The following is a 23518-nucleotide window of genomic DNA, read 5'->3' as shown; positions in this document are numbered from 1 at the left end:
GCCATAAAAGAAATGCAGAAGTTCATGCATTCAAGAAAAATATATTGAGCATCTAAGTACCAGGCACAGTGCTATAGATACAAAAGAGAACAAGACATTCTTTCAAGGAATGCACAGTTGGGGATAGACAGACTGTGAAAAGTGATATAATCATGCTTAAGATGAAGAAGGGGGTTGTTTGTACATATGTACTTTGAGGTTTTAGAGTTGTTTTTCTTTAAAATTGTTTAAACATGGAGGAACGCCTGAAACCATGGCCCCCGGATGCTGTGTTAACCCAGAACTAAAACCATTCCCAAAGACCACTCTTCAGACAAAGATTAGACTGGACTATAAAACATAAAATAATATTAGTGAAGAGTGTGCTTCTTAGTTCAATCAGATAACATGAGACCAAAGGGGCGGCTCCTGTCCAGAGGCATGATGAGAAGGCAATAAGAGACAAGAGTTGGTTGGATGGGCACGGGAAACCCAGGGTGGAAAGGGGAAGTGTGTTGTCACACTGTAGGGATTGCAATTAATGTCACATGACAATATGTATATAAAATTTTATATGAGTGGTTAACTTGAGCTATAAACTTTCACCTAAAATACAATTTAAAAAATTGTTTAAACATTGAAGAATTTTTTAACAGCAAATATACATAGACTCACTTTTACCTTCAAGTATAGACAGAGATAAAAATCCGTTTTCGTGAGCTTAAGTCTGTGAAGAATGAAATAGCTTGAGTAATTGGAATCCACAGATGATCCCTAAAGCTTACGGTTTAGCCAAGTTTTCAAAGCTCCTTATCTATCACACTCTCCCCCAGGATATTGCCAGAAAGGAACAGAATGAAATAGTAAAATAAGCACTGAACCCAGTTTCCCAATTCTACTATTACATGCTAACTAGAATGTTCCAAATGTCCAAGCTATGCCAAACTTCAGAGATCCACTTGTCCAACCAACTTCTATTTCTGACCAAAACACGCAGAACTGAAGATGGTTAAGTTCACAAGAATGAATAAAGTCCATTGTTGACATCACTAATTTAATAAAACATGATAGATTCAAATATTTTCTGCAAGGTACTTAAATCAATGAAAAGCCACATACTTTAATCACAGTACATTTTCACAAGCTTTGTAAATTTGCCAAACTAAGCCCTTTTCTGCTCTGCAAACCAGGGCTTCGAACCAGTTCTTCCTGGTTCAGTCATAGCTGACAAAGCAAACTGGAAGAGACCCAAATTGTAAAAATTTGGGTCATCCAGAACCATAACCAGAATGGAAAAATACCAGGTCGAAGCCCTAGAATGGGAGACTTGGAAGAGGCGTAGTGAGCCCTTTCAGGAGTCTGATGCATGAGATTGAGTTATTGCCAGGACTGAGGAGGGCGGCACACACTCAAAGTAGTGTGGTCTGCTGCCATCTTTGAATGCAGCACTGCTGTTTGCAACTCTGCACAAAACCCAATGGGCAAGAGATTCAGTTGCTATGCAACAAATATACAGCCCTTGTTTTCTAAGAAGAAGATTAAGTTTCTAGCAGGGCTTAGATCCATAATTTTTCCAGTTCCAGGTATGGTTCCAGTTCACCCAAATTTTACAAAATCAGGTCTGTTCTGGTGTCACTTCCTCAGCCATGATTGAACTGGAAAGAACTGGTTTGAAGCCCCGCTGCAAACACAGTTTTACCACCATCAGTTGTAACACATCTTACCAGATTCCACCTCAGGTTGTACTGAATTAGTATTTTCTTAAATTCTTTGAAAATATTTCACCTGTAATTGTTCCATGCAGACTATTCACCGAGGCTAATTCTTCAGTCACTTCAAACTCAGCATTGATTTTTCAAATTAACAACTGAACAGTATTGGTAACATCTGTAGACCCATCAAGAGCCAAGGAAAACCACCTGAAATCATTTGCCTTGTTTCCTAATTGGCTATTATTTTGCTCCTGTTGGGGAAATAAAACAATCCTGCCAGCAAAAAAGTCCCCTTCAGTGTTATATAGAAGAGACAGAGAACATAATGTATTATTGAATAAACACAAATGGATTACATGAGTGTAAATTAGCCTAAAAAAAACTACAAACTTAGGACAAACTCTCACATAATTTATGTAGCAAAATAGAAGAAAGAGTAATAGCTCCTCCAGAAACAAAGGGCTGTATCTCATGAGTCTCCTGTACATATCCTGAGAGACACTTGTGCTAATTCCTGAGGTCTGTATTTACATATCTAGAGGTTATTTGGTCCACAATCTTAGAGATACCTCTATACTGTTAAAACTGGAGCCTGGACTTAATTCCTAGAGAGATTTTTTATTCTAAAGGTTACAGTAAGGGCTCAGATTTACTATGTCTCCAAGGAAACACTCTTAAGGAGAGAGGAGAAATGGTCTTTCTGCCCTTCATTAACAGAAAAAACGATTTTCACTTACTCTTAAACTACTAGTGTCCTTCACTCCTCAAGCAATTGTTCTGGCCAAAATGCTAGTAGTCTTAACCGTATTTCTTCAGCTGCTAAAATCAAACATTTCTTTGGCACTGGGAGTACCAGGGAATACTGAGATGGGCTTCTTCAATTGCCCAAACCATTCTGGGCCCTAAACTAGTGTTGCCTGGTTTTGGAGGCATATGATAAAGGGTGTTCCTGCACTTTTCAAACTTGTCCCTGTAGGCTACCCACCCCACCATTGCTGTGGCGTCGATTCTGACTCACAGCGACCCTATAGGACAGAGTAGAACTGCCACCATAGGGTTTCCAACAACTGCCTTAAAGATTCGTACTGGCAACTTTTGTTTAGCAGCCTGAACTCTTAAACACTGTGCCACCAGGGCTCCCCTGCAGGCTAGTGGCCTATTATTCCATGCTGGAGGGGGTGGGGCAAGCAGGCAACAGAGAAGGTGTCAGATGTTCTCATGCCTTTTATAGCCTCTCCTGAGGAAAAACTGAGGCAATTTTTTTTTTGTGACTTATGCTTTTAATTCTCCCACTTCACTTGAGACACTACTCTTTAACAGAAAGATAAAAAGCAAGTCAGTATTACCTCAAAACCAAAGACTTTGAACAATTAGTAAATATTAAATATTCTTTTTCCTTATTACAATATGTAGACTATCTTCTGGGAAAGGAGGCACACAGGTCTTAAAGTGACTTGTTTAAAAACAGTAAAATAATAACCCAATGGTCTCTTAATTTCTTTTCTGTCACAAAAAAAGATACATCCAGTCAGGATTGGGTTCAGAAGTCCTAAGGACCCATAAAGAGGTTATTTTAAGGGTTTTGTCTCCTATAACAATAAGCCTTTGGATAATGCAAACATAAGTTCCTAGAAGTTATGGGTGTGAAGAAATTGCTTGGCACGATAATGCAATGAGAATAGAGAGATGTAGGAGGGAGTCCTGAGAGAATGTCAAAAAATATCGTGGATTCAAAAGCAAAGACGAGAAGGCAGGAAAGGACAGGAAAACTGGACAAATGGACACAGAGAACCCAGGTGGAAAGGGAAAGGGGGAGAATGCTGACACATTTCAGGGATTGCAACCAATGTCACAAAACAATTTGTGTGTAAATTTTTGAACGTGAAACTAATTTGTGTTGTAAACTTTTACCTAGAACACAATAAAATTTTAAAAAGGGGGGAAATATTGTGGCCAGTTGAAGGGTTTCTAAGAATATTTTAAAGAACTGGGATGTCTAAATATTCAATTTTAAGTTGTTTATGTAGATATATTTCTACTTCTTACATTACCCCCAAAGCTTCAGTAAAGTCTGCTATTCACACAAATGTACCTGTGAAAGGTTTTCAGGGGAATAAAGGATTCCACATTTAGGTTGGAGAAAACTAGAAGAAAGAACAGCTGAGAGAGGTAAATTGAGGGTTCAGCAAGGGCCAGGGACTCTAAGCCAGGAATGGTGTTAGGAAATTAAGCTCCTCCCCAATCTCATAATTCACAGCACTGGAACAGTACTGGGCTTTCCATTGAGTGTAGGTTAAAGGGTGAGAATCAATTTAACCTCAAAAGAGAGGGTAATCCCGGCTGACATCTCAGTTACAATGGAAACAAAGAAAAATCTTGTCACTGAGATTCTACCTACAAAAGCAGGAAAACTACTTGGGTGGACGCTGTGCACAAATAGTTTGCACAATCCCTTCTTTCCTAAAGGAACAAGCTGCAAATAAATCACACAAAACACCCTCTTTTGAGATGCAAACCAAGGGCTTCCAAACCCACTGCCTTGGAGTTGATTCCGACTTACAGTGACCCTATAGGGTAGAACTGCCCCATAGGGTTTCCAAGGCTGTACACCTTTACAGAAGCAGGCTGCCACATCTTTCTTCCACATAGAGGGTAGGTTCCAACCACCAACCTTTCGCTTAGGAGCCAAGTGCTTTAACTACTGTACCACCAGGGTTCCTAAGGGCTCCCAAGGGCTTGATGAAACCAAGGCCTAACTATACAGATGAGGGTAGGGGAGAAGCAGACAGTGGTGGTTCAGTGATAGTTCAGAGGTAGAATTCTCGCCTTCCACGTGGGAGACCCGGTTCCCGCTGATGTACCTCAAGTGCAGCCACCACTTATCCCTCAGGGGAGGCTTGTGTGTTGCTATGACACTAAACAGGTTCCAGTTTAACTTTGGAATAAAGGCCTGGCGATCTACTTCTGAAAAATGAGCCACTGAAAACTCTATGGAGTGTAGCTCTACTCTGACACTCCAGGGGTTACCATAAGTCAGAATCGACTAGACGGCAACTGGTTTTCAACACTACATCCAACTAGGGAGAAAGGCCTGGCAATCTACTTCCAAAAATCAGCAAATGAAAATCCTGTGGATCACAACGGTCCGATCTGCAACTGATCATGGGCAGCATATAGTTTCCATTGTGCATGCGGTTGCCATGAGTCAGGCAGACTCTAAGGCAGCTAACAACGACAATGGCTATATGGCCAAAAGGAAAAGGAATGGTTTGCGGGTGGTGCTGAAGTTTGGTCTACTGTGTAAAGTGCTGACAAGGACAGAGGACATGGCCAGAGGAATCCTAAAATAAAGACCAAATTCAATTCCCATGAACCTGAACAGATAGCAACGAGAGTACAGCTATTGATTGTAAGGGCCAAAACACACAAAGATCTAAGCAACTAGGGAGGGGGAAAGGTATTGGTCTGACCTAGCTCTGCCCAGTGGTCATGGCACCATGAGGTGCTTTCTGGCACAGACCAACACCACCTAGCCCTCTCCATTCCCCTCCTGCGGCAAACATACATGCACATAGGATCCAGGATCCCATTCCTCCTTAGCCCGCTGTTCCTTAGGCCCATTTATGGCTGCTAACCAAAAGGTTGGCAGTTCGAATCCACCTGGAACTCCCTGGAAACTCTATGGGGCAGTCCTACTCTGTCCTATAGGGTTGCTATGAGTCGAAATCGACTCGACGGCAACGGGTTTGGTTTGGTTTAAGTACTACATATAGGTGTGAAGTAGAGTACCAAGTCTCTGTGTACACTCTCTGTTCTTCTTCCTCCACAAACTCTAAACCTTGCCATTGATATCTGCTATCTCTATATACATCAATAGAACTCCAAACCTATATCTTCGGACACAGAGTAGGAGAGAATATTTGCAGTAAATTTCTCTAACAAAGGAATCATATTCAGAATATACAAAGAGCTCCTACAAATTTATAAGAAAAAGACAACCATATGAAAAAATAGGCTAAGGACTTGATCAGGCAAGACTATATCCAATAGACATATGAAAAGACGCTCAACTTCACATCAAGGAAACGCAAATTAAAACCACCATGAGATACCACTACACACACACTACCCAGTGCTGTCGAGTCAATTCTGACTCATAGCGACCCTACAGGACAGAGTAGAACCGTAGCTGAAATTTAAAAGACTTATAACATCAAGAGTTGACAAGGAAATGGGGAAACCAGAACTCTCATATATTGCTATGTTAGATCACTTTGGAAAACTGATTGATGCTAACTACTAAAGAAAAAAAATTTTTTTTTTTTTTTTTTTTTACTAAAGCTGAATATATACACAAAAAAATTTTTTTTTTTTCCTATGGCTCAGCAATTCTGCTCCTAGGGTACATGCCTGTTATGAATTGTGTCCCCCGAAAATGTGTCAACTTGGCTAGTCCATGATTCCTGGTATTGTGTGGTTATCTACCATTTTGGGATCTGATGTGATTATCCTTATGTGTTGTAAATCCTAATCTCTATGATGTTAGTGAGGCAGGATTAGAGGCAGTTATTAGGCAGGATGCAATCTATAGGATTAGACGGTATCTTGAGTCAATATCTTTTGAGATATAAAAGAGAGAATCAAGCAGAGAGGAGAGGGACCTCACACCACCAAGAAAGAAGCACCAGAAGTGGAGTGTGTCTTTTGGACCTGGGGTCCCTGCACTAAGAAGCTCCTAGACCAGGGGAAGATTGATGACAAGGACCTTCCTGCAGAATCAACAGAGAGAGAAAGCCTTCCCCTGGAGCTAACGCCCTGAATTTGAACTTCTAGCCTCCTAACTGTGAGAGAAGAAATTTCTGTTTGTTAGAGCTATCCACTTGTATTTCTATTACAGCAACACTAGATGACTAAGACAATATCCATTAGAAATGCATGTACATGTGCATCAAAATTGAGTACACAAAAGATGTGTACACAAATATTCGTAGAAGCTTTATTCCTAAGAGCCAAAAGCTGAAAACAACCCAAGCATACATCATCCTTATAGCAGTGAAAAAGAAAAACTACTGGTATGTGTAACAATGTGACTAAGTCTCACAAACAAGAATGAAAGAAGACAGACACAAAAGAACATGTTGTATGATTCCATTTATGTAAAGTTTAAATATAGGTAAAACTAATCTATGCTATTAGTTACCTAGTAGTTACCTTTGGGGATAGTGGATAGTGACTGGGAAAGGCACAAGAGGGCTTCTGGGGTTCTGGCACTGTTCTATCTCTTTATCTGAATCATGAAAATTCACCAAAATGTATCCTTATGATTTGGGTCCCTTTTTGCATGTGTGCTATATAACAATGAATAGATTTATCATTTTAAATGCATAGGAAAAATAAAAACCAAATTCTTCTTGAGAGAATTTGAACTAGAGAAGTAGAGAAGGAAGGAGACAAGGGAATAAGATTAGGAAGGGATATGTAAGGGCTGTCATAGTTAAAGAAATGTTAATTTCTTCAAAAGAGAATTTGAAGCAGATATGGTAAAACATTAAGATTTGATAAAGCTGTGTGAGAAGAATGTGGGTGTTTGTTATATTATTATTTATAACTTTCTGTATGCCTAAAATATTTTATAAAGAACTTTTTTAAATCTTGTAGACAAATGAAGACTCAGAGAATGTTTGGGGTGCATTGACTAAAAAACACATTGCAATACAAAATATACAGTGTAATGCCAATATTGTGTGTGTGTGTGTGTGAATATACCACATACATAGAATATACCATTTCCTATACATACACAGGAAAAAAGGCTTGAAGAAACTAAAATATTAAAAATGGTTACTCCAGGTAGTTGGAATTATGGGTAATTTTTATGTCTTTGTGTTTTATGGATTTTTCTGAATTTTCTACAATGTGCTGATAGTATTTTCAAAATCAGAAGAAACAATTACTCTTAAAAACTAAGATATGTGTGTGTATAAACACACACACAAGCATATACAATCCCCTGTGAAATAGGAGCTGCAGTGTGTTCACTAGCCATTTAAAAACCAAGAATGGCTATAACTTCTGGGCTTTGTTTTGTTGTTGTTGTTATTTTTTAAACCAAAACATATTTTCCTTCTCTTCCTCTTGCCCACCTCCACTTCTGCCTAACCTCAGCCTTTCCTCTTTACATCCTTATTTTCTCCCAGTCACCAAGGCTTGAAACTTTACTGTCATTTTCAACTCCTCCATTGCCTTCACAACCAAAACCAATCCCTAAAAATTCAAAACTGACTGTTTCTCTTCCTATTTAAATGTGTTCTTCCTGTGCTCCCAATATCAGTCAACAACAAGAGTATCTACCCAGTTCATTAAGCCAGGAACCTGATGTCATCCTTGACTCCTTCTTCTCCCTCACTCCTGACATGGAAGAGGTCACCAACGCTTGCCGATTCTATCTCCTAAATTTCTCAATTCTATCCAGTTCTGTCCATCTCTACACCACTGTGGTGGCTCAGACCACAATCATCGCTTGACTGGATCACTGCAGACACCTCTTGCTGCCTCCAGTCCATCCTCAACACAACCAGAAAGGATATAAAAAAGAATCTTCCTATCATTTCCCTGCATAAAGCTATCTGTGGCTTCCCAGTGCCGTTAGGCTAACCTGGAAACTCTGTGTGTGGTTAGCAGGCCCCCTTATTAACCGGTCTTCACTTATCTCTTGTAACTCTTCTGCTCCAACCTTGTGCTAACTGTTTTTCAGTTCCTGAAACTGATCCTACTCCCTTACTTTACCTTTCCATTGGCTCTTTTCCCTACTTGAAACACTGTTCACATCCTCAGTCCCAGCTTCCTCTGGTTCACTTCTACTAATCCTTTAGCCTTCACTTAAATGTATGTGAGATCTTTGAGGAGGTCTTCCATGACCCTAAGACTAAGTAAGGTCTCTCTTGTGGGCTCAGAAGCACATCTCCCAGTACACAGAGGGCAATGCAAATGTTTCTTGAATGACTGAATGAACAAATGACTCTGTTACTCACTTTGGTTTAAACAAAATTACTTTTGTGGAACTACAATTATCTTTCCTACCTCCTCAGTTTTACCCAAGCTATATTGATTTACTTCTTTATCCCTATTAATTCAACTCATCATTAAAGGCTGGATTCAAATACCACCTCCTCCACGAGGTCTTCTTTAATTCAATCTCAATGGAAACAATCTCTCACCATTACATTTTGTTTGTACCCTCATATAGCACTTATTTTTTCAAAAAGAATTGAATATGGGTATCTACTATGTGCCAAGAACATTCATTATCTCATTTAATCTTCATAGTAACTTTTTAAAGTATATATTATTAGTCCCTTTTACAAACAAGGAAACTGATGCTTAAGAAAAGGAGAATAGATAAATCTCCCAAGAATTCCAAATAATATATGTAAATACTCCTCCCTCAGGGACGGGGGGACCCTAAATTCCCACTCTTTAAGTGTGGGCTTCGAATGTCTTCCTTCCAAAGAGTATACAATGGCAGGGGATGAGATGAATAACTTTTCAGTGGAGAAACCTGACAAACATACCTCAGCCAGGTGATCAGGGCTAACTTCAACAGTGAAAAGTCAGGTTGACAGTCTGTATCCTTGATATATGATGAAAATGGCACTTTGCCTCTGTGGGCCTTCTCCAAAAACACAGATCCCAGTCTAATCCTGAGAAAAACATCAGACAAATCTCAGTTGAAGGACACCATACAAAATACCTGACCCAAACTCCTCAAATCTGTCATGATCATCAAAAGCAAGTCTGAGAAACTGACCCAGCGAAGAGGAGCTTAAGGTGAGATAAGATGACTAAAGGTAACATAGTATCCTGGATGGGATTCTGAAACAGAAAAATGACATCAGTTAAAAACTAGGAAATCTGAATAAAGTATGGACTTTAGTTAATGATAAAATATCAACATTAGTTATTAACTGTAACAAATGAACCATACTAATGTAAGGTGCCACCATGTGTCTGTCAGTCTAAAGTGTTAAAAAGCAAATATGTCCCTTTGAGGACTAATGTGCACCTAATCAAGCCATGATATTTTCAATCACCTTATGTGCATGCAAAAGCTGGACAATGAATAAAGGAAGACCAAAGAAGAATGGATGCTTTTGAATTATGGTGTTAGCGAAGAACATTGAAATACCATCAACTGCCAGAAGAACGAACAAGTCTGTCTTGGAAGAAATACAGCCAGAGTGCTGCTTGGAATCGAGGATGGTGAGACTTCATTTCAGGTACTTTGGACATGCTATCAGGAGGGACTAGTCCCTGGAGAAGGACATCATGCTTGATAAGGAAGAGGGTCAGTGATAAAGAGGAAAACCCTCGCCGAGATGGATTGACACAGTAGCTGCAACAGTCAGTTCAAACATAACAAAGATTGTGAGGATGACACAGGACCCAAGAGTGTTTCCTTCTGTTGCTCATAGGGTTGCTATGAGTCACAACCCACCGCATGGCACCTAACAACAACAGTGTCAGATGTTAATAATACTGGGTGTGGGGTATATGGGAATACTATGTACTATATTCCCAATTATGCTGTAAATCTAAAACCGTCCTAAAATAAAAAGTTTATTTAGAAAAAAGTCAAGTAATTTACCTAAATTCACATAGCTAGAAAATGCCAAAGTTCGGAGACCAACCCAGATGACTTCAAGTCCTGTGCTTTTTCCACTACACAAAGGCCTCTCATTCTTACTCTCTATAGGATTATATAGATATTTGTATGACTAAACAATAAGCTTCTGCCTTAAGGGCAGAGAAAGTGCTTTTTTTTCCCTTCATTTTTGTGCCTAGCACACCATTGGTGTTCAGTAAACCAGCCTAAGTGTTAACAGAAAGTCACAGAGATCTAAAGAACTTGAGACTTTTAGAGACCTTGTTTATTTACAGTTTACAGCCATCCTTGATCAGGTCCGCCCATCCCACCCACTCCTCCGGGAGGCCCGGAATTGGCCCTAAACCTAGGCTCACTCAGTTATACAAGGGTCCTGTGCTGCCATCTGCGGGTAGTTGGGAGGTAGCGACCTCTATTGCTGTACCTCGGGACCCAGGAGGGTCTGGGGGAGGAGAGGACTCAAGCGCTAATTAAATTACAGAACATATGTAACTGTCACATAGCTCACTCGAAACCTATGTAAAAGTCCTGCTTTTCTCCGGCGATTGAAAGCTCTCTTAAACCCGTATTAACACTTAAAAAAAATTAAAATGCACAGACTTCCTCGCTGATCCATCTCAGCAGGTACAGCTCTGGCTCCCACTACCCATCTCACAGAACCTAGACCCGCTCGCACAACGTAGGCAGCAGAAATCGCTCAACCTCACAAACCTGAGACCCCACCGCCCAGGTCCCCCCAACTTCACAGGCCCCTGAGATTTTTTGCACTACCTTGCAAACCCCACAGACCTCCTCCATAAGGGCAAATATGCCCAGACACTCCCACCAAGAGCTTCAAGTTCCACAGGCACCTCACATCAGCGCGAAAGCCTCGGGGGAAGCCCCGACCCGGTCTCAGAGCCCTCAGGCTCGCGCTGTGGCGGGGCTCCTGCTCCCCGCCTCCGCCCGGATCCCGTAGGCCGTGGCCGGCACCTAGTAGGCCGAGGCTCCGCCCCTCTAGACCTGTCATCACAGAAGCCGCACGTGGCCGGGTGGGACCTCAAGCTACCTGCAGCCCTCACTTTGTCTCCTCTGCCATCCATTGGGGCCGCCGCTGCCAATCAGAGCCAGCGGATCCGGGCTGGAGCTCGAGCACCCGGGTGAGGCAAGCGGAGGAAGGGATGGGGGAGGAGAGGCTCTCAGATGGGAGGGGGCTTGTAGTGGAAGGGGGCAGGGCACCGCTTCTGCCAGGCTGGAATCTGAGGGGGCGGGTCCAGGGGAAAGGCGGGGAGACCAAAAAGGGGCGGGGAACAAGGGTGGGGTCGGGGCAAGCGGAGGATCCTGGGGAAAAGCAAAGATGAGGAGGAGGCGGAGCCATTGAGGGGCGGGTCTGAGTTACTGGGGAGGAACCCGAGGTATTAAAGAAAAGGGGAAAGGGGGCTAGCCCGGGGAAGATGGGAGGTGGGACATGGGAGAGGGTGGGCCCCGGCGGGGCGGGGCGGGGCTAGGGCTGAAGGGGAGAGGTTTGCAGGCCAAGGCTGCAGCCACGGCAGCTTAGTAACTGCCCCAGTCCACTACTTCCCCAGCTGCCACGGGACCCACGGAACTACAGGTGTGGGGCTGGGTGCGCGTGGAAGAAGACACAAGGATACGGGAGCGCTTGGGTGGACATGAGGAAGCGAGGGGTACTGTTAGGGGAAGAGAGGATCTGGAGACTGCTGGAACGGGGAAAGACAGGGAGCTGGGGGCTCAGTGTGTGGACAAGGAGGTGCAATCTCCAGGGGCCCTGTGGGGGAGGGGTGGGAGTGCTTGTGGAGTGGGAGGTACAATGTGAGGGGGCAGGGTCGCTGTCTGATGTGTAGAGTTGGAGGCAAATACTTGAAGGGGAGGGGATCTGGAGGCACTTTGGAGGGAAGAGAAGCTGGGTATTGGAGAAAAGCTGGTGGTCCTCCAGAGTGTGAGAGAGAATGAGGGGGTGTGTGGAGGAAGACAGTCTCTGTGAGCGGATGGTGCTGTGGGCACTGTGTGAGGAGAAAGGGTTCTAGGCTCCAGCTGAAGGGGAGAACCGCTTGTGCTTTGAGAAATAGTCCGGGGACATGGATGGAACTCCAGGAAGACGTTTGTGTCTTGTGTTCTAGAAGTGAGGGTGATGGAATTAGTGGGGTGAAGAAGCTAGTCTGTAGTGCTCCTGGCTCTTCAAACAGCTCCAACTCCACTTCTAGCCTGAACTCTTACACCAGGACTTGTCTGATAGCAGTCTCCTTAGTCTGTGCTGATTCTGTCCAGCTGAGCCTGGGGTCTCTTTCCCAACTGGTGTCCCTGGGGACCCTTCCCCCACTTGGTTCCTGTAACCCCCCATCTTAGTTCCTGTTCCTCCCAGAAGCCTGCCTTGGTCCCTGTTCCACCCCTCACCCCACCCCACCCCTTTGCTCTACCCTTATGCTCTGGGTGTGCTCATTTCCCACTTCCTTCCTTGCCCTGGGGCCTGGTCTGGTCTTTGCCGGCCTAGGAACTGTGCCCTGCTGAGGACTTTGTACTCAGTGGCCAGAGACCCTAGTATCAAGCTGCAAGACCCAGGCTCCACCAGCACTGCTACCGCCAAGGTCTCTTCTAATAGACCTCCAAGTGACTGGTAGCCACATTGTTGCCCCTTGCCACAAACTGATTTGCCCCACCTTTGCCTCTCCCCTGGGTGAGAGAAAAACTCTACCCCCCCGCCCCGAAAAAAAGAAACCTATTTCCATTGACTCATAGCAACCCTATAGGACAGGGTAGAACTGTTCCATAGTGTTTCCAAGGGTGTAATTCCTTACAGAAGCAGACTACCACATCTTTCTCCCGAGGACCGGCTAGCGGGTTCAAACCAAAGATCTTTCATTTACCAGCCAAGCACTTTAACCACTGCACCACCAGGGCTCCTTGAGGAACCCAAGGGCCCTCAAAATTCCTGGGTTTCTGTGAGAAGGGGGAAGTGGTGGGGAGTATTGGGGATCTTTGATCTGTTTTGAGAGGTGGGTCACTATTGTAGGGTGAACCCAGGAGGGATGTGAGGTTCCAGCCTCAACTAAGGGAGGAAGAGGGAGTGGCTTGAAAGCTGACTGTCAGATCTGAGACTAGGGCCTAGATCTTTTGGGGGCTCCTTTGGTTCCCTGAGGGGACTTGATGTAATCCCAGGGTTCTTTTTGCCCCTGAGCTGGCTGGGAGAGGATGGGAAAGACCTGCCTTCCACACAGTGGCTGAATGAGTGTCACAATGTTGATGAAAGGGTCCTCAAGCCAGCCTCTTCACACAACCACCCAGTAGCTAAGAGACTGGCTGGGAGTAGGGAGTGTTGAGGCCAAACAAAGCAGTGGGGTAGGGTGGGGTAAAAGAGGGCTGGCTGAAGGCTTTTGAGGAGGAGCTGATTGCTATGGCAACACTGCTTCCCAGACTGTCTCTCAGAGAAGGCGGGCCTAGGCTAGCTCTGTACAGCTTCCTTAGGGCTGGGGGGGTACGTGGGGCATGGAGAGAAAGGGCATCAGTTTGGCCTGTTGAAGCCAGAGTTACACAGTCTTTGTGCTCTGTGTAAGCTGCAGGAATTTAGACACTTGGGGTCATTCTCTGAAAATGAATGCAAGTGAATTACGGCCATTAGAATTATAGCTGTATAGGGCCAGGGTTGTGGAGACCCTTCGTGGTCATCTTTTATACAAACCCCTTATAGATTTGGAAATTTTGGGCCAGAGAGGTTGATTTCCCTAAGGTCTCACAGGGGAAGAGCAAGAGCATATTAGTTATCTAGTGCTGCTATAACAAATACTACAAGTGGGTGGGTTTAACAAGCAGAAATTTATTTTCTCACAGTTTAGGAGGCTAGAATTCAAAATTCAGGGTGCCGGCTCTAGGGAATGGCTTTCTCTCTTTGTTGGCTCTGGAGGAAGGTCCTTGTCTCTTTGAGCTTTTGCTTCTGGGGGATCTTCACGTGGCTTGGCATCTCCTTTTCCCCATCTCTGCTTTGCTCACTTGTTTAATCTCTTTTATATCTCAAAAGAGATTGACTCTAAATATACCCTAGACTAATCCTGTCTCATTAACATAACAAAGACAGCCCATTCCCAAATGGAATTATAACCACAGGCATAGAGGTTAGGATTTACAATCCGTATTTATGGGGTACATAATTCAATCCATAACAAAATATTAGGACCCAGGTCTCCCAATTGCCTATTCACTTAGCCCAGGGCTCATTGTTTCTTTCGACCAATGTTTACTGAACACCTATTGTGTGCCAGGAACTGATACTGACTCTGGGAATACTGGCATGTATAAAACAGAGTTGCTGCTCTCATGGTGCTCCCATTCTAGTAGGGTATGTGTGTATGTGTGTGTGATTAAAGAGCTAAGGGGGGTCCAGGTAATGCCTCTTGATTGTATCATGTTGATTTCCCAGGGCATATTGAGGCCTGGAACATCTTTGATTCTTCCTTCTGAACCACTGCCCCCTGACCTTTGTAGATAACTAAGGCCTGGGCCTGTGCTAAACCAAACCAAATCCGTTGCCTTCGAGTTGATTCCAACTCATAGCAACCCTATAGGAAAGAGTAGAACTGCCTCATAGGGTTTCCAAGGAGACGCTAGTGGATTCATACTGCAGACACTTTGGTTAGCAGCCAAGCTCTTACTGTTACTATGCTAATAGCAGTAAAATAGAAAAGGGTTGTTTTACTATGGGATTATTTCTTTCCTACAGTGTTCTGTATCTCTACCTGTCTTCCCAGTAAGGTTTTACTAAGTCAAGTAAGCTCTTGCATTAGTACCCTGCACTTTTGTTCAGGGTGTTGAAAATTTTCTTAATCCTGTTTCTTAGCATTGGGGAACCAGCAAGAAAGTCTGTCCAAGGCAACTGGGGATTTTTTCCAATTTTTTCCCCTGGTCTGAGAGATGAGGAGAAGGAAGCCTAGAAGAACTGCTTCTTGCTTGTCCCCATAGGTCTAGGGCACAAGGAGGAAGTAAGGGGAGGACAGCCTCTTCCTGTCTAGTGACAACCTTCAGGACCCATAGGTCCCACAGCACAAGCAAGGCAGAAACAAGGACTTTGGGCCTTCTGTGGCCTCTGAGCTGTAAAAGAATAGACTCCTCCCTTAAGGGACAGCCAGGGAGCCTGCCCTGGCTGACACCAATTCTCCAAGGCCTCAGCTTGAGTCTTCCCTCTTTTGGCTGTGGTGTTTGCCTCCTGTGTCTGTGGAAATCTGGGAGGAAAAGCCTCCTAACTTCCAAACTAACTGACTTGCCAACAGATGGAGAGGGCAAGGTAGAAGGGCTGTCTATTTTCTTAGTATGCCCCTAGAGCAGCCCCTCTAAAGAGTGTCTTTGAATGCCTAATCCTTGCAAAGATTTTCAAACTGGTCATTTAAAAAACAGAAGGACAAAGGTTAGGGATGCTGGTTCTGCTGCAGCTTAATTTGGCTGGGTCTGGGCTGGGCCAGGGGCCCAGTAACTCAGGGGGAAGGCGGGGAGTTTTGAGGGAGCTGTGAGTCATGGGGTGAGCTTCCTCACAAGAGTTGGGCACATTTCCCCCACTCTGGGGAGAAGCCCTCTTATCCTTTTTTCCCCTGGGCACCCTGCTTCATTGAGCAGGGGCCTATGAGTAGAAAGAGTGCCGGCAGAAGGGATGCAGCAGCCTGGTGTCAGAATGCGAGTTCAGAGATACAGAGAATGATGTCTGGGCTCCTGAATTAAAATGTATCCCTATCTCAGAAGTCCTTGGGGCCCCTTTAACAAAGGTAAAAGAACGTCAACATGGAGTAAGAGAAATAGAGTGCCATTTCTCAGCATGTAAAAAGATAGATCAGACCTTTTTCATCTGTTCTGCCATGAAAGAAGCCTCCTAGGCTCCAACAGTTTTCTGGGCTTTGGAGCTGTGGTTTGAAAGGTGGGAAAAGATGAATGGGAGTGGGGAGTATTTGGGGTCTGGTGTAGAAAGGACAGCTTACTTTGAGGGCGTCGACTGTATCTTTGAAAGCCCTGAAGTTTCCTATTAATCAGTCCTAGAATTTTTTTTTTAGAAGAGGAAGGGCGGGATGAGAAGTAGCAGGGCTGAGTTGCGTTGGTTTACAGCAGATGAGGGGTTAAGGAGATGGGCGGGTGACCCCGAGTAGACCTGCCCCCTCCTGGACCAATGAGCGTGCCTGTCTTGGAGGGGGCGTTCCTCACCTTGAGGTCGCCGGGGGGCTGGCCTCCTATGGGCCAACGAGCGTGGCCGCTTCCCTGGAGGCGTGGCCTGAGGGAGGGGCGTGGCTGACGCGGCGAGGGTGGTGGGGCGCTGGGCGGGGCGGGCGGCCCCATCAGCTGGTAGGAAATGGCCTGTGAGTCAGAGGGGCAGCGGAGTCGGCGGCGCACAGCCGGGCCGGCCCCGGGGAGGGGCCGTCGCGGGGAGGGGCGCGGCAGCGGCTGGGGGGCTGCGGGCGCCGGGGCCCGCTAGTGTTGCACACGAAGCTGAGCAGAGAAAAGCCTGGCAGAGCAGGGCTCAACCTGAGCCACCCTTTGTCTGGGTTGGGGGTCCGTGGCGGGGAGAACCGGGGATCCGAGGGAGGGACCGGGACAGGACTGAAGGGCCCGGAGCAGCGGCCGCCGCGGCGGAGCCAATTTAGGAGCGGGGTGAGTGTGTGCTAGGGTAAAGAGCAAATCTCCGAAACCCCGGTAGGGAATGGGGCCTGTCCTAGGCTGTGGGGAGGGCAGAGGCGAGAAAGAACCTGGGAGGCTGAGTAGGGGGTGGGGAATCGTCCAGAGCCAGGAATCCAGGAGCCGGAGTGAGTCAGCCAGGATCAGTCTGGAGGAGTTGCTGAGGTCTCTTCCCTTTCTGCTGAGGGTGGGGGCTCTAGGCCAGGGGCTGAGGGTTTGGTGAGAGAGCAGAGGTCAACCCTCCTACTGACGGTGGTTCTCTGTGGGAGGAGCCCCCCTAGCTTGTGTGAATGTGTGTGCGGGGCAAAATGTAGAGCAGCTGGAAGCAGTTCTCTGAACAGGATGAGGGTGGAAAGTACATGCATAGGAATTCTTCCTGTCACCTTCCTTGATCAAGGTACAAATGGGTATCTTTAATACTGAAAGGAAGGGGATAATGAGCCTGGAAGCTATTACCTATACCAACACCCACCCACCCCACCTCCCAGGCCTAGCAGGTGTCTGAGGGTACAAACCCCATGGTATTCTGGGACTTGTTGTTTTTTCTGGCCTTGCTCCCTTGGCATGTTGGGAGGTGTAGTCCTTGCCAGACACAGCCTGGCACAGCTGCTGCCCACCCCTGCGCAGAGGGTAAGGTTCCGCCTACGCCGCCCCCCCCCCCCCCCCCCCGCGCAGTCCTGCCCCATGAGTCAGCTTGAAGCCATGGTCTAAAGCCAGACTGGTTGGGTGGCGGGGGAATGAATCTTAGAGCTTCTCCTTGAAGGGGTGGGAACTGAGAGGGCTCTGGGGTAATGAGCAGGTGCCAGGCATGCAGGGGTCAAGGAGAGCATCATGTCATCACCTGGCTTCCCCACAGCAAGGCCTCGCGAGGCCAACTGGGAGGACCTGGAGATGAGGGTGTTGAGGAAAAGTCCCTTCCTGAATGTGAATGGCTTGGGTAGAAAAAAGGAGGGGTTGAGGTGACTGCACGTTGTACTTTGTGACAATGTTGCCATTGCTTTCTGCCCTTTCCAGTCACTCTACCCACCGCAGGGAATCTGAACTCAGAATTTTCTTAGGGGATCCCACTTCTAATGAGAACTTAGTGAAATTGGATAGTGTGGGTATAATGATGGGAACTTGGCATAGAAGAGCTTTTCAGTCCCTGGGTGCAAATCTCCCCTTTCTGCCTGTCTTCCTCCACCTCTGTTGTTGCTGATTCTCCCTGTGCAATTCAACCCTCTGCTTCTCTCATCTGGGGAGTCTCTCTGCACTGTCAGAACTACTGCCCAGATCCCTGGGGCTTGCATTCCACTGTTTTGAGCCCTGTGCTTGGAGTTTAGTGGTGAAATGGGGCACAGACCTATCCTCAGAAATCCTATGGCCAGACTAGGAGATGCCTAATCCATATGAATAAGCAGAACTGTCACTGGGTTACAGGAATTAGTGACACTGAGGTCTCAGAGGAGGGAGAGATGTCCATGAGCTGGGGTTGACCATAGCAAGCTTTCTGGAGGGATGGCATTTGGCCTAATCCAGGCGGGAGGGTAGGGTCTTGGGTAGGCATACTAGGGGGGCATTCCTTGAAAGGGAAAGGGCATTGTGGATGGCAAGTAGCTCAGGCTGCTGCCCAAAGAAGAAGCCTAACCCTTGGGGGCAGTATTTCTACCAGTGGAGGAAGATGACCTTCAACTTGACATTACCTTCACCCAGTATTGGCTTCCGAGGGTGAACTAGTTAGTTAAGGCCATCTTGTGCCCTGGCAAAAAGCAGTGGTTTGGGTGTTGGGTGTGTGAGCACTGGGGGAGGGGCATGGAAAGGTGCTTCCAGCTGCCTTATCTCTAGTTTGCAGAGCCTGGGGGTGGGGCAGGCCCTGGAAAGTGGCTTCTCGCAGTGCCTCCTCCCCCAAACATGTTTTTGGTTGGATTTATTGCCTCCTATTAAAGGGACAGACTGCTGTGGACAATTGTGAGTTCAAAGCTGAAGGGCCAGCTTTGAGCTGACCTGAGGTTTGTACCTCTGAGGAGTTCTCATGGGGTTTGAATGTCTCTGAGACCTCTGCCCTAGGGCTCTGGGGTGGCACTTGTCCTTTTGGAGACAGACAGATGGGGAGGAGTTGTGCAACTCAGTGGCCTTGAGTAGGAGAACTGAATTTTTGCCTTGGCCACCTTTCAGCTGGGCATGGTCTCCTGGATCTTGGGGTATCTCATACCCTCTCCCACCCAGGGAAGGAGTCCTCATAATGGTCGCCCTGACAAGTGGTCATCCTGCTTTAACTTCCTTCTCATATCCCTATTACTTTGAGCCAAGTCTTGCCTCTGAGTTACTCCACAGGTAGCCCAGCTGTGCCATCTTGGCCCTGGATCCCAAGCCTACTACATCTGTTTCTGAAGAGCATAGCTGGGAGGAGGATGTCCCAGGGTGTACTCTATTAGCCCACAATTGGAGAGGGGCCTGACAAGAGCCCCCAGTGATCCTGGCTTATGTCTTTTCTTCTCTCCCCAGGGCCCCGCTGAGCCCAGGAGCTGCACGGAATGGTGGCAGTCACCTTGCCAGTGCAGCAGGCATGGACCATACTGCACGCTAGGGGAGCAAGGCATCAGTCAGGAAGAGGGAACACACAGCTAGGCTTGAGGCTTCTTTATCGGGGTGAGTGCCAAGAAAAGGAAGGGGTGAGCAGGTCTAGTAGGAAACCTGAGCTAAAGATGTCACCCTGTCAGGAGTTTTGGGAGTGGCCTCTGTATTCCATTAATCCATTTGGGGATGCAGATACCTCCGCTCCCAGAAGCCCCTCAAGATCATCTCTTCAGGCCAGGGGTGGGCCTGGAACTCAGTTGGGAGGGAGAAGATTCACTGATTCCCCTGACCACCTTTCCTCCTCTTTTCTTGCACAGATGTCCCCAGGCCCCCCAGCTCAGCTCCAGCATAAAGGCTGTGTGGGGGGGCCCCCCTGACCCAAGGGGGGCTTCATGCGCCACGTGCAGGCGGAGCCGTCTCCATCCTCAGAGCCAGAGGCTGGCCCTTCGCAGCCTCCAGCCAGGCAGGGGGCCCTCCAGGGTGGCCTGCTCATGGGCTACAGCCCAGCAGGGGGGGCGACATCCCCCGGGGTCTACCAGGTATCCATCTTTTCCCCTCCTGCTGGTGTCTCTGAGCCTCATAGGGCCCTGAAGCGGCCAGCCCCACCCACTGAGGGTCCCCGGGAGCTGAAGAGAGGCCCTGGGCTGGGAGCCAGAGAGGGACTACCTCCTGAAGAACCATCTACTGTGGGGCTATTGGGCCCTGAGGGACTGGGGCTGGGACTAGGTGTGGCCAGCCAGCATTTCTCCCATCGAGGCCTCTGTGTTGTGGAACAGGGAGGTAGCTCCACCTCACCTTGGACTTCAGGGGCCCAGAGCCCTCCCTGGCCCCCATCAAATGCTTCCTGCAATACTTTGCACACCAGAGACTGGGCTTCCCCAGATCCAGGGGGACAGGGGTGCCTGGGGGAGTCCCCAGGGCCAGCCCCTCCGGGCCACCTGCACACACTTGACACTGATTTGCACAGTCTTGCACAAATAGGGGGTAAGAGTCCAGTGGCTGGGGTGGGCAATGGGAGCAGCCCCTGGCCTAGGGATTCCCCTGGCACTGCCAATGGGCACAGTCCCGAGCACACACCCCCTGGCCCTGGACCTCCAGGCCCCTGCCCCACCAAGCGAAGGCTGCTTCCTGCTGGAGAAAACCCAGATGTCAACTCTGAGGATGAGGGGCCAGCCCCTCGGAGGCGCCGGGGCTCCCTGGGCCACCCTTCTGCTGCCAACAGTTCTGATGCCAAAGCCACACCCTTCTGGAGCCACCTGCTGTCCAGGCCCAAAGGGCCTGTGCTGGTAAGCCAGGTGGCGTTGTGGGGTCTACTCTCAAGTGGGTATCTGAGGGGGTAAAGGTGGAGGCCTGGGTAGATGTTCCTATGAAAGCTTGTAATGAGCCCCTGCCCTGCAACACAACTAGCCTCCATACATCCTCGTTTTCTTCTCTGTAGGAACCAACAGACTGCAGTTCTATGGGGCGGAGGCTGAAAGGTGCCCGTCGCCTGAAGCTGTAAGTGACCAGTTTCTCCCTCTGCCCTATCACTGAGAATGGGGGCAGAAGCCTGTAATCCTATTTCTAACCCTGGAGTAGGGGACCCCAGCGTAGAAGCCTTAAGTAGTAGCAATGGGTGGGGCCCAAGGACATGAGCAGGCATCCCAAAATATCTCAAGCCAACCCACTGTGTGTCCCCTCCCCTACCAGGAGCTCCCTTCGAAGCCTCCGGAAGGGGCCAGGCCTGCTGAGCCCCCCCAGTGCCTCCCCCGTTCCTACCCCCACTGTCAGCCGTACCCTCCTGGGCAACTTTGAGGTATCTCCCCTTGGGCTCTGTGATTGGGGGATCCTGGGGAGGGTGGGAGGGTGGAGTATGGCTTGGATGAGTAAGGAAAAGAACTGGGATCCCTCTCATAATATGTTTCTTCCCCCTACCCAACCCCAGGAATCACTGCTTCGAGGACGCTTTGCACCATCTGGCTACATTGAGGGCTTCACGGCAGAGATTGGAGCTAGTGGGTCCTACTGCCCCCAGCATGTCACGCTGCCTGTCACTGTCACCTTCTTTGACGTTTCTGAGCAAAATGCCCCGGCCCCCTTCCTGGTATGACATGACCTCAACTCAAAGTCAGTTTGTCAGCAGAATGAGGGGCTGAGGGTAGGAAGCATTCCTTAGGTGTTCCTTATCTAGAGGAGTCAGGACCAGGTGGGGAGCTTTCTAGTGTGGAACAAGGAATAGGTCCCAGGGTGAGAGATTGTGAAGAGGGTGAACATTCAGGGCTCCCAGTCCCCACATTTTCTGATGGCTCCATGGCCTTCCCAGGGCGTCGTGGACCTGAACCCCCTGGGGAGGAAGGGTTACAGCGTGCCTAAGGTGGGCACCATCCAAGTGGTGAGTTTGCTCTGAGGGAGTGGGGGGTGGGGGGAGAAAGGAAAAGCCCCTAGGCCCTACCAACCTTTGCGTGTCCTGTCTCCAGACCTTATTTAACCCCAACCAGACTGTAGTGAAGATGTTCCTCGTGACTTTTGACTTCTCTGACATGCCTGCTGCCCATGTGACCTTCCTGCGACATCGCCTCTTTTTGGTGCCTGTGGGTGAGGAGGGAAATGCTAGCCCCACCCGCCGCCTCCTCTGCTACTTGCTGCACCTCAGGTAAGGGCAGAGCCCAGGGATAACTCAGGAAGTCCAGAATGGAGTCTCTCCTTGCTTCTCTACTGTCTGAATTCTTACCTTGATCACACTGTCCTCCTCCAGGTTCCGGAGCTCCCGCTCAGGTCGCTTAAGCCTGCATGGAGACATCCGTCTGCTTTTTTCCCGCCGGAGCCTAGAGCTGGACACAGGGCTCCCCTATGAACTGCAGGCCATGACTGAGGCCCCTCACAATCCACGTTATTCACCTTTGCCCTGATTGCCAGTGCTCTGGACCCATGTAGGCCAAGGACCTGCCCATCCTATTCCATCCTGGACAGAGCAGACACGTGGACCGGTGGCAAGAGACCCTTCAGGCTTGAATTAAAGCTCTTGCCATGCTCATGCCCGAATTGATTATTTGGGCATTTAAAGCTTCTGATCCCTACCACACCCTGCCCTACTCTGGGTACTCCTCGTGCCTGTCCCCTCTCTTGGATTTCCCAGGCCAGCTTAGGTAGTGGGGAGAAACCAGAGCTACCCTGAGATTGTCCCAAGTTCCCAGGCAAATCATGCCAGCATTGCCTCCCTGTCCTGGGCAGGGGCCACTTATTACTTTATTTATTTTTAATTTATAATTTATTCAAATTGGATTGCCTTGGTGACCTCCCAGACCTGCTAATTGGCATTGCTCCTCCTCCTTTCCCACTCCCATATATTTCTCCAACCTCAGGAGTTGAAGAGGCTGATGTGGGGACAGGGGGAGAACTGCGCTCTCTCAGCCCAGGGCAGAGGGGTTATCCCAGAGGGACTGAGTTACTAGCCAAAACCTCAGTTTCCCCTGTTCACTTCATTTTTTTTACCCTCAAACCCATCTCTGAAAGCCAACTTACATGTGTGAGTAAACTTGTGTATACGTGTAGTGTGTGTGTGTGTGTGTGTGAGAGAGAGAGAGAGTGTGCATGCATGTGTGTACATACAGGGGTTAATCACCCCTCACCTAGGGCTCCACACTCCAGCTGTCCCTCTCCTCCTGCCTGGGTCTCCTTCCTTTGGGGTCCTAACTGAGGAAGGTGTCCAGGGGGCAGAGTCAAGCGTAAGGATGGGGATGCCTCCTCTCACCTGACCAGACTCTGACCCACCTACCTCAGCTGGGGTGAGGGGCACCCCTCAAATTCAGTCATATGGTTCCCAACCACCCCATTCCCTACACCAGACTCTGACCCGGCCTCAGCACTGACTCCTGGGGCTGGGCTGAGGGGAACAAGCATTTGCTGAAACTTGAAAAATAACAGGAAAAAAATTGTACCTGGTACTTTTTTTTAGTAAAAAAATTAATAAATTTTTGTTTGGAAACTTGAA

At 47.7% G+C, this 23518-nt stretch overlaps 1 protein-coding gene and 1 long non-coding RNA gene across 8 annotated transcripts in view; one reads left to right on the top strand and one right to left on the bottom strand.

Moving 5' to 3' along the window:
* Window positions 1-11547, bottom strand: part of LOC126083054 (uncharacterized) — an 18939-nt gene extending 7392 nt beyond the window's left edge. Inside the window, exons 1-3 of one of the 3 annotated variants that reach the window (XR_007518708.1) lie at window positions 11402-11547; window positions 9499-9563; window positions 9263-9391 (exon numbers count right to left, since the gene is read on the bottom strand). This is a non-coding gene — a long non-coding RNA (uncharacterized LOC126083054). The other 2 variants (XR_007518709.1, XR_007518707.1) reach the window with 2 other exon arrangements.
* ATOSB (atos homolog B) lies at window positions 11408-23518 on the top strand. Of its 5 annotated transcripts, XM_049896381.1 has the most exons (10): window positions 16687-16968; window positions 18918-18980; window positions 19477-19620; window positions 19866-20834; window positions 20987-21045; window positions 21238-21343; window positions 21473-21631; window positions 21851-21919; window positions 22005-22180; window positions 22283-23518. In XM_049896381.1, the coding sequence occupies exons 4-10, from the start codon at window positions 19941-19943 to the stop codon at window positions 22434-22436; spliced, it is 1617 nt and encodes a 538-aa protein (XP_049752338.1). In that variant the 5' UTR covers window positions 16687-16968; window positions 18918-18980; window positions 19477-19620; window positions 19866-19940; the 3' UTR covers window positions 22437-23518. The 5 variants fall into 5 exon arrangements, with proteins under 5 accessions (XP_049752336.1, XP_049752335.1, XP_049752338.1 ...); XM_049896379.1 differs by lacking the exons at window positions 16687-16968; window positions 18918-18980 and adding an exon at window positions 11408-11492; XM_049896378.1 differs by lacking the exons at window positions 16687-16968; window positions 18918-18980 and adding an exon at window positions 11855-11944.

This window comes from Elephas maximus, chromosome 9 (assembly GCF_024166365.1).
Source record: "Elephas maximus indicus isolate mEleMax1 chromosome 9, mEleMax1 primary haplotype, whole genome shotgun sequence".
NCBI classification, from domain to species: domain Eukaryota; kingdom Metazoa; phylum Chordata; class Mammalia; order Proboscidea; family Elephantidae; genus Elephas; species Elephas maximus.
Note: the sequence above shows the minus strand (reverse complement) of the source record. Positions and strands in the feature narration are given on the sequence as shown.

Coding starts and splice junctions, on each gene's coding strand:
- ATOSB (XM_049896379.1), top strand. CDS start 19,941: ATGCGCCACGTGCAGGCGGAGCCGTCTCCATCCTCAGAGCCAGAGGCT. Junction 21,046..21,237: donor GGTGCCCGTCGCCTGAAGCT/GTAAGTGACCAG, acceptor CTCCCCTACCAG/GAGCTCCCTTCGAAGCCTCC. Junction 22,181..22,282: donor TGCTACTTGCTGCACCTCAG/GTAAGGGCAGAG, acceptor GTCCTCCTCCAG/GTTCCGGAGCTCCCGCTCAG.